We start from the raw sequence: 11,120 nt of genomic DNA, 5'->3' as shown, positions 1-11,120 counted from the left end.
AGAAAGGGTAAGCAAATGATTAAATATACTTGAACAACTGCCTCAAGAAAACAAAAATTATAATGTCCTATGAAGTTTAAAACATGTGTGGAGATAAATTTCATGATAATAATAATGTGAAGGTGAAACGTGGTTAATGGAGAGTAAATGTTCTGAGATTCTAAGTAGAATCAAAATAGTAAAAGAAAAAAAAGCACTTGCTTTCAATTGTAATACATCAAGGATACATGTTGTAATCTCTACAGTAAAAGAAAAATAAAACAGTATATAAGTAAGAGGTATATATAAGGATAAATAGATTTAAAATATTAGACTTTTGAATTTCAAATGAAGACAAGAAAAGGAAAAAATATATAAAACAGATGGGTAAGAAAAAATTTTTAAGTGAGATGGTAGACATAAATTCAAATATATCAGTAATTACATAAAATCTAAGAGGTTAAATCATCCAAAAGAAGATTAAAATTTTCAAACAGAATAAGAAAATAAAAACCCAGCCATAAGCTATTTATAAAAGCCACATTAAATATAAGGACTCAGAAGTTTAGAAAATGGGATAAGATATACCATGCACACAAAAATCAAAAGAAAATATATACAGTGGAGATGTTTTTAAGGCAAGAAGTATTATTAGAGATAAAGAGTGATATTTTATCATTAAAAATAGGTTAACCTAGCAGGATGATATCACTATTCTAAATCTGTATATGCTTAAAAGGATAGCTTCAGAATATATAAAGCAAAAAAAGGTAGAACTAAAGTTAAAATTAATAAAAGATAAATAAGAATTTTAAAATAAACAAATGCACAATTATTCCATTCTAGCATGAAAGCAATCATAGACAATATGTAATGAATAGGCAGGGTGGTGCTGGGTGGCTCAGTCATTAAGCGTCTGCCTTCAGCTCAGGTCATGATCCCAGGGTCCTGGGATCGAGCCCCACATCAGTCTCCCTGCTTCTCCCTCTGCCCCTCCCCACCGCTCATGCTCTCTCGCGCTCCCGCGCTCTCTCTCTCTCTCTTTCGCGTGCGCGCGCATGAGTTCTTGCACTCTCTCTCTCTCTCAAATATATAAAATCTTAAAAAAAAAAAAAAAGCCGAAAACTGGAAGTCACAAGGGCCCGTCCATGGTAGAATGGATTTTAATGGCACAGTCACACAATACAATGAAAATGAACAACCCATATACAACAATGTGGGTGAACCTCACATATATAGAGTGAAAGCAGCAGGCACGAAAAAGTGCAAAAGGGGTACTTCCTTTTCAATGAAGTACAAAAATGGGTAAACTGTTTCATACTATTAAGAGTCAGGTTCTGCTGCCCTTACAGGAACAGTGAGTGACTAAAAGAAGACAAGACAGCATCTCTGAAGGGCTGGTAATGTGTTTTTTATCTGACTGCTGGCTACTCACGTTTGTTCAGTTTGTAAAAGTCCTGCCAACATTTCACAATTGGTTCTGTACCCCAAAACATCACAAACATCATTATTTCTCATTCTGCGTCTGACTGTTCTATTACCTAGAGTCCCTGTACGCCTTTCAGCTGTTGGCTCTTGCTTTCCGTATCTTATTTCTTTGTGTGTCTATTTCTCTTTGGGTTTGTGCTCAAAATTATATTTGAAAATATGATGGAGGAAAATAATTTGAGGTTTACTTGATGTTATTTTCCTACAGAGAAGATTTTTTTTAACTTCTTTTACTTAGTGCTCAGAGCCACTAGCAATCTGGGATTATCCAGATTCAGTGCTTGAGATTTTCTGGACCTCTGATGACTCAAAGCCAGGTTGAAGCCTGTGTGTGTAGCTCTTTCTTTGCTGCTAATCTAACTCCGAGGGCACGTTTTAAGACCGATGCTCAAGGTGGAGTTGGTTTACTCCTTGTAAACGAGACTTATTTTCCAAGACCATTGCACATAGATATTAACCTTGGGGCAATTATCCAGGTTCATCCCAAGAAGCTGTCTTGGGATTGCCTCCCCAGTGTCTCTCCAAAACTGATAAATACCCCTGATGTGGCTCCAGTTCAGTCCCTTTTTTCCTAAACCTCTTATCCAGGGTTCAGTTCTCAGGTTCCCCAAGCTCATCGTAGTGTTCACAGCCTTACATTCTTCTCCTTTTGTGCAGGCACTGAAAATCCAGGCACCAATTTCCATCCAATTCAGAAATAATGCCTTAGAGTCCTTTCTGTCCTGACGGAATTTTCATTCTGAAAAGGAAACTGGAGGCAGCGTACTACACAACTCTGAGACCAGCACAGAGCCGTGGGTAAGGTCTGGACATCTCAGACATTCTCTGTTTCCCTCTGTGTGTGTGTCTCTCTCAGTCTCTCTCTCTTTCTCTCTCTCTCTCTCACACACACAACCTTTCTTCTCTTCTCCATTTACTGTCTCATGAACATACCGACATACTTTAAAATTTTCCATACAATCTAACCCCTTAGTATTTAAAGGTAATACAACAATACCTCCCACCTCTTAGCACTCTAGTTTCCAGAGTGCAGTCACATGCTGTCACATGTGATTCTCAAGCCTGCAAAAAGGGCTCCATGGGTGGGATGTGGAGGTTCACAGATCATGCAGGTAGGGAGCAACACCAGAGGTATGAAAGGACAGTTTTCTAATGCTGACTTTGGAGCCCTTGCCCATACTGTCCCCCACCCCCCATTCTCTCCCCCTCCACCCAGCCACACTGCAGAAAACCTTGTGTTCTAAGGCCAACTGATCACACAAGTATCCAGAAACCACTGACTCTTACAGACTCAGAACAGGATTTCCCAAAGTGCACCATCAGAATTACCAGGTGATTGCAAAAAGGACTTAGTTCTCAGAACACAACCAGTATTTCAAGGAAGGGGGCCAGAAATTCAGCTTTTTGTTTTAAAGTATCACACGTGATTCTGATGCACACTAAAGTGTGGGGGGCAGCCTTGAGGGCTAGAAAGCAGAGCTATCATTCCTTGTGTGTCCTCTGACTTTCCCCAGCCTTCTTCCCTCTCTTCTTCCTCCACGCTGTCAGAAAGATGTTCCAGAGGGGCGCTTGGGTGGTGCAGTCCTTAAGCATCTGCCTTCGGCTCAGGGCGTGATCCCAGCGTTCTGGGATCGAGCCTCACATCAGGCTCCTCTGCTAGGAGCCTGCTTCTTCCTCTCCCACTCCCCCTGCTTGTGTTCCCTCTTTCGCTGGCTGTCTCTCTCTGTCAAATAACTAAATAAAAGCTTAGAAAAGAAAAGAAAAGAAAAGAAAAGAAAAGAAAAGAAAAGAAAAGAAAGAAAAGAAAAGAAAAGAAAAGAAAAGAAAAGAGAGAGAAAGAGAGAAAGAAAGAGAGAAAGAAAGAGAGAAAGGAAAAAAAGAAAAGAAAAGAAAAGAAAAGAAAAGAAAAGAAAAGAAAAGAAAAAGTCCCAGAGAACCCTGAAACCAGGCAATAGGCTGCAGAAGGAAGTAGTTTCTTTTTTTTTTTTTTAAGATTGTATTTATTCGACAGAGATAGAGATATCTGATAACTGATAGAGATAACTTTCCTGCCACTGTACCATGGACACCAAACATCTGGGAACTCAAATGTTTTCATTGAGATATGCTAAATGCTGGGCCTCCCAGTGCCCACCTCACCAGCATACTGGAGCTCCAAATTACTATAATCTTGTAGATTCCTCAGTTCCCACATCTACACTTGCTCCCTAAAACTGAGATTGCTCAGAGGGACCTCTTTTTTTTAAGAGCTTATGACATGACATGTCAGGTTTCCCTCTAGAAATGTATAATCATTTATTTCATCAGATATAAAACTGCCTGTTCATCCCATCTTTTGATAAGTAGTAAAGCTCTATGTTCATATGTTTATTGACTTTGACCTTCTATTGTGAATTGCACATTCATGTCTGTTGCTGTTTTCCAATGAAGGTTGGCAATTTTATTATTAGTTTAAAATAGTTCTTTCTCTATTAAGCATATTAAGCCTTTGTGTATCACATATATGGCAAATATTTTTCCTTTTTGGCATTTTTGTTTGTATTTTATTGCTGTTTTTATGATGTTTTGATGTGAGGGGTATTTTACTTTTATGAAAATAAAATATGGCATAATTTTTCATAAGTTTTATTTCATAATTTTCACAATTTGTCATTGTTTCCTACTATCAATGCCATTCTTGTGAATGTGGTTTTTCTCTTGTTGCTCATGCATTTGGTGTGATATCTTAGAACTCATCACTAAATCCAAGATCACAAAATTTTTCTAGGTTTTCTTCTAAGAGTTTTATTGTTTTAGCTCTTACATTCAATTTCAAACTAATCCATTTCATATTAATTTTATTTAGATTTAATTAATTAACATACAGTGTATTATGAGTTTCAGAGGTAGAGTTTAGTGATTCATATAACACCCAGTGCTCATTACATCAAGTCCCCTCCTTAATGCCCATCACCCAATTATCTCTTCCCCCCCACCCCTTCAGCAACCCTCAGTTTGTTTCCTAGAGTTAAGAGTTTCTTACAGTTTGTCAAATTAATTTTTATATATGGTGTGTGATAAGAATCCAACTTCGGCATGTGGCGAGTGGCCCAGCAAGCACTTTTTATTGAAAATATCTTTTCCCTGCGGAGTAATCTGTATACCCTTGTCAAAAATCAGTTGACCATAGGGACACCTGGGTGGCTCAGTCAGTTCAGGGGCTGCCTTGGGCTCAGGTCATGATCCCAGGGTCCAGGGATCGAGTCCCGCATCGGGCTCCTTGCTCAGCAGAGAGCCTGCTTCTCTGTCTGCCTTCCACTCTCCCTGCTTGTGTTCTCTCCGTCTCTCTGACAAATAAATAAATAAAATCTTTTTTTAAAAAATCAGTTGACCATGGATATAGGGGCTTATTTCTGGACTCTCAATTCTATTCCATTGATCCCTATGTCTATCTTTGTGCCAATACCACATTGTCTTCATTACTGTTGCTTTGTAGTAAGTTTTGAAATTGGAGAATGTGAATTCTTGTTCTTGTTTTTCAAAATTGTTTTGGCTATTCTCATCCCTTGAAAGTCCATATGAATTTTAGAATCATTTTTTACCAATTCCTGCGAAGAGTTCAGCTAGGGTTCTAATACAAATTGCTTTGAATCTGTAGATCTATTTGGGGACTATCTATTTGGAAATGTTAACCATTTAAGACTAGGTTACTGATTTGAGATCTTCCTTCTTTCCTAATGTAGGTATTTACGACCAAACTATTCCTTCTAAGCAGTGCTTTAGCTGCATCCCATAAATTTTAGGATGTTGTATCTTCATTTTCATTCATCTCAAAGTATCTCCTGATTTTGTTTTTTATTTTTTTCTTTCACCCATTGGCTATTTTGGGGTGTGTTCTTTAATTTCCACAAACATGTGAATGTTCTCAATTTTTTCCAGCTATTCATTTCTAATTTTCATTCCACTGCACTTAGAGAACATATTTTGTGTTATTTATATCCTTTTAAATTTACTGAGGTTTGTTTTATGGCCTAGCATATGGTCTATCCTAGAGAATATTCTAATGGCCCTTGAAAAGAATCTTGTTTTGTTGTTGTTGGGCAGAGTGTTTTATTGATATCTGTCGGGTATAGTAGATATACAGTATTGTCCAAGGGCCACCTGGGTGGCTCAGTCGGTTGAGTGTCCAACTCTTGGTTTTGGCTCAGGTCATGATCTCAGGGTCGTGAGAGTGAGCCCCGTGTCAGATTCTGCTTCAGGTTCTCTCCTTCTCCTTCTCCCTCTGTCCCTCTCCCTGCTCTCTCACTCTCTCTCTCAAATAAATAATAAATAAATCTTTAAAATATAGACATATAGTATTGTTCAAGTCCTCTACTTCCTTGTTGATCTTCTGCTTAGTTGTTCAATCCGCTACTGAAAGTGGGACGTGCAATTTACCCTTTTAACCTTATAAAAATGTTCCCCTTTATTTCTAAAAACCTTTTTAAATTAAAGCCTATTTTTAATCTCTAAAATCTACTTTTATATTTAAAGACTAATGTATAGCCACTCTAGTTTTTCAGTGGTTGCTGTTTTCCCATCTTTTTATTTTCCACATTTTTACTGAATTTTCAAAGATGTTCTTAAACATTTCTTCATTTACTGTTTGCCCTTAAGACCATTTCCATCAGTTTTAAATCCATCTATTTTGATACGTTCACAAGTGTCATTGGGCAGTGGGTCAGTGGAGCTCCTCACATTGTCATGCTAAAAATCAATTGCCTACCATTATATTTTTAAATTTCATGATCTTATTTTTCACCTAAAAGGAAATTTTCTTAATAGAAGGGTACTGTCTTTTCACAGATGCAATATCCTCCTGCTATTGGTATCATTAATTAATTTTTTAAGTTTTCTTTTTTTTTTAATAAAGTCTTTTGCAGAAAAGGATTATTTACCTGAATACTTGGAATGATACGCTTCTTTTAAACTTCTTTTAGTCTACTCAAAACACTACTTTAATCTGTCTATTCATTTTCAAGAGGCAGGTTGGGGTTTACTGAGTTTTTTAGAGGAGATGGAGTAGTGTCACCAAAATGAAATGTTAATTTGTAGTTAATGTATAGTTATAGTATAAATTCCCAGGAAGGTAACAAAAAAATAAGGAAAAAATGAAAGAAGATTCTCATAAAATGAAAGGAGACATAATTTTAAGATTGGAAAGGACATTCTAAGTCATATAACAGTGAAGGAGAAACACCCTTCACAGTTCAAATAATAAAAATATCAAAATGTGAACAGTTATCTATTTCCACACAGTGGAATTCAGTGTAATTACTGAACAGAACTTAGTAAATTCTAAGATTAAAGAAAAAATCATGCAGACAGCAATATGAAGTTATTCAAGAAGAAAAGTATATAATAAATGACAATATTGTCTTGGAGAAAGTTACCCATCACATTGTTGAGTGCCTAAGATAACTGAAACAAAAAAGCTGAAAGCATGTTCACCAAAATGTTACAGTTGGTTGCAAGGCAGAATTTGTGATGACGTTTGCTTTCTTTCAATTTAAATTTAAGTAAATTTAAATGCAAATGTGGCTCAATACTACCAAAGCTGTCAGTGTAACAGGCACTGAAAAAGCATTTGATTAAAAATGAAAATCCATAACTAATTATTGCAACACTACTGGTAAAATACAAATGGAAGACCAGTTGCTAAATAAATATACCCTCTTCTGCTTAAACTTTTTAAGGTTTTTTACTGTACTTAGAATAAAATTTTAAAATCCTAACAAGGCTCTGCATGACCTGACCCCTGCTTACCTGCACAACCCACATCTCACCACTCTCCTCTTCATTCCCGCCATCCTGACCCACATGTAACTCCTTACATACAACGAAGGTCCAGCTCAGGTGTTTTGCACATGAAATTCTCTGTAATGTTCTTTGATCCACACTTCATAGCCTGGCCTTTCTCATCCTTCACACCTCAAATAATACAAACATCAAAATGTGCACCATTGTTATTTATCTTCACACAGTGGAATTCAACATAACTTATTTATATGTCTTCCTTTTTATTCCTTTTTTTCATTTTTAGGATTTATATTTCTTTTATTTTTGGTTTTTGAAAAGAAAAATGACACGTTATTTTAATCTTTGGTATGCTTGAAATGTGGTAGGAAGCAAAATATGGATCTCATATTCCCCCCAAAATAATGAGACAATTGTCTCAATGCCATTTGTTGTATAATATAGCAGTTTTCTCCCAATAAAAGTGCTACAGTAATAATAAACTGAATCCTACATGTTCTTTGGTCTATATCTGAAGTTTCTTTCTTTTTTTTATTAAAGATTTTATTTATTTATTTGACACAGAGACAGCCAGTGAGAGAGAGAGAAGCAGGGGGAGTGGGAGAGGAAGAAGCAGGCTCCCAGCAGAGGAGCCTGATGTGGGGCTCGATCCCAGAACGCGGATCACGCCCTGAGCCAAAGGCAGACGCTGACGACGGAGCCACCCAGGCGCCCCTGAAGTTCCTTTCTGTTTGATCTGTTCATTCCACACCAGTACCATACAGTTTTACAGCCCTTTATATTTGGCAGAGGAAGTGTCCCCCATTCTCTGTTTGTCAACATTTTCCTAGCTTATTTTCACAATTATTTTGAAGTTAAACACAGATGTTGTTTTAAAAACCGTGTTCAGGGGCGCCTGGGTGGCGCAGTCGTTGGGCGTCTGCCTTTGGCTCAGGGCGTGATCCGCGTTCTGGGATCGAGCCCCACATCAGGCTCCTCTGCTGGGAGCCTGCTTCTTCCTCTCCCACTCCCCCTGCTTCTCTCTCTCTCGCTGGCTGTTTCTCTGTGTCAAATTAATAAATAAAATCTTAAATAAAAAAACAACCCTGTTCAAAGTTTTACTTCAAATAGTTTAAATTTTTATTAATCCAGGAGACTATTCACCTTTGGAATCTTGGTATGTTTTTCCACTTACTAAGTTTCCACTGTATGCTTCTCTGAAGAATTTGAAGATCCTGCCTGAATATTAACATTTTAATGGATAGATTTATTTGTTGATGATGTGGATGGCATTGCTTCACATTACATATAATATATATATATTATACATAACATTTTTTTTTAATTTAAGTAATTTCTACACACAATGTGGGGCTTGAATTTATGACCCCAAGATCAAGAGTCACACGTGCTTCCGACTGAGCCAGCCAGGCACCCCTTTCACATTATATTTTAAACTTATTATTCCTTATTATTACTTATATATAATAATAATAATAACAACAATAAATATTTCTTGAGTGCTTACTTCAGACCAGCTCTTTATTATTTCATTTTATTCTCACCCTGACCTATTTTTCACATAAAGAAATGGAGTCTTAAAAAGTTCAGGTAGCTGGCTGGAGTGTTAACAGAAAGTGTCAGAGCTCAGATCTGAAGTGTTCCCAGATCCCTTTTTATTTCTAATGTCATTTCGGTCAATTGTTTAAGGTTTCCCAAATAGATCATCCTCTCAGCAAAAATAATAATTTTCCCATTTCCTTTCCAATATTTTTACTTTCCCCTTTGTCCAATTGTATAAAATCAATTTCTTACACAGCATACACCTGTTTTAAATATCACTTAAATCTACAGAATATCATACTATACCATACTAATCTTTAAGTATTTTAAGAAAATTGTAAGATGATATGATTTAAAATAAGACAAGGACATTATTCCTACAATATTGAGTATGCCACATTAGAAGTTGCTGGAATGACTGAGTGGCATAAAAATTTTCCATGTTATGCTTTTATATGTTATTGCATTGTCTTATATCCAAAAAAATTATAAAATTTAGACTAAGATATTTTTAATGCTAAGAAAACAGTTGATTTTGCTTATTTGAATGTCCTTATTCAACTGAGGGCACTTAAAAAAACATTTGTTGGTGCTGATGTTGCAGACAGTTGGGGAAATGGATGGAAGCAATCAGAGTGGAGTCTCTGAGTTCCTGCTCCTGGGGATCTCAGACAGTCCTGAGCAGCAGCGGGTCCTGTTCTGGATGTTCCTGGCCATGTACCTGGTCACAGTGGTGGGAAATGTGCTCATCATCCTGGCCATCGGCTTTGATCCCCGCCTGCACACTCCCATGTACTTCTTCCTGGCCAACCTCTCCTTCACTGACCTCTTCTTTGTCACCAACACAATTCCCAAGATGCTGGTGAGCCTCCAGTCTCAGAACAAAGCCATCTCCTATGCGGGGTGTCTAACCCAGCTCTACTTCCTGGTCTCCTTGGTGGCCCTGGACAACCTCATCCTGGCCACAATGGCATATGACCGTTATGTGGCCATCTGCCGCCCTCTCCACTACTCCACAGCCATGAGCCCTGGACTCTGTATTTTGCTCCTCACCTTATGTTGGGCACTTTCTGTCTTCTATGGTCTCACCCACACCCTCCTCATGACCAGGGTGACATTCTGTGGGTCCCGGAAGATCCACTACATCTTCTGTGAGATGTATGTCCTGCTGAGGCTCGCATGTTCCAATACTCAAGTCAATCACAGAGTACTGATTGCTACAGGATCCTTCATCTTCCTCGCCCCACTAGGGTTCATGATCATGTCCTATGCCTGGATTGTCAAAGCCATCCTCCGAATACCCTCAGCCTCTAGCAAGTACAAAGCCTTCTCCACCTGTGCCTCCCATTTGGCTGTGGTCTCCCTCTTCTATGGGACACTTTGTATGGTATATTTGCAGCCCCTCCAAACTTACTCCATGAAGGACTCAGTAGCCACAGTGATGTATGCTGTGGTGACCCCCATGATGAACCCTTTCATCTACAGCCTGAGGAACAAAGATATTCATGGGGCTCTGGGAAGACTGTTCCTAGGGAAAGCTTTCCAGAGGTTGACATGAGATAAGTTTCAAAAGGGCATTAAAGTAGAGACTGGGAATTTCCTTTACCATGTGCAAGGCATTATCCTATGGGGTTTACAGGAGAGTTTAGTACATAGCACCAACTCAGAATGAGCTCATATACCTGTGATGAAGAAAAGAAATGTATATGTAACCCAATGTCCACCAAACAACAGGAGCCTTGGCAATAAATAATGTCACTGACACTAATACTAAAAGTTTGCAAAATCAAATCCTTCAACTTGCCTGACACAAGACCACAGACCCAGCCTTATCCAGACATTCCCAGTTATGGCTTAATGGGGTCTGTTATATTCTCCAGCACACATCTACTCATAGTCTCTGAACTCTGAACTTCTCTAAAGAGCCTGCTGCCTGCAAGCCATTTATAGAAGACAACTTGCACAAATCCACTGCAGATGTCCCAGGTGAGGCCACCCCTTACCTGATGCTCTGTTGGGCGCAGCCCCCAGTGCTTCAGTTCTGACCCACGGTCTCTCTGGACACAAGCACTGATGTCGAGGCAGAAATGGCAAGAAATCCCTCTCTTTGCTCTGGAAAGATTTTTGTCCTTTGGGCCTCGAAAGTCCCTATTTCTCTTGCCTTTTTCCTGCATTCCTTCTCTCTGAGAGAAGTCAGACTGTCCTTGGAAAAATCCAACCTGTCCTTTATTTCTGTAGTGCCTTACCTTTCATCTCTTCTTCATTCCCTGAAAACAAAACTCTCAAGCATATCAACACATGCTCATGACAGGAGTGGTGATAGAAGCAGAAAAAAG

At 38.3% G+C, this 11,120-nt stretch overlaps 1 protein-coding gene across 1 annotated transcript; it reads left to right on the top strand.

Annotated features, from left to right (window-relative positions):
* Positions 1-9,367: 9,367 nt before the first annotated feature.
* LOC113269187 (olfactory receptor 1D2) lies at positions 9,368-10,342 on the top strand. The gene has a single exon (XM_026517927.2). The coding sequence runs from the start codon at positions 9,380-9,382 to the stop codon at positions 10,340-10,342; it is 963 nt and encodes a 320-aa protein (XP_026373712.2). The 5' UTR covers positions 9,368-9,379.
* Positions 10,343-11,120: the final 778 nt, after the last annotated feature.

Source organism: Ursus arctos, unplaced genomic scaffold (assembly GCF_023065955.2).
Source record: "Ursus arctos isolate Adak ecotype North America unplaced genomic scaffold, UrsArc2.0 scaffold_24, whole genome shotgun sequence".
NCBI classification, from domain to species: Eukaryota; Metazoa; Chordata; class Mammalia; order Carnivora; family Ursidae; genus Ursus; species Ursus arctos.
Note: the sequence above shows the minus strand (reverse complement) of the source record. Positions and strands in the feature narration are given on the sequence as shown.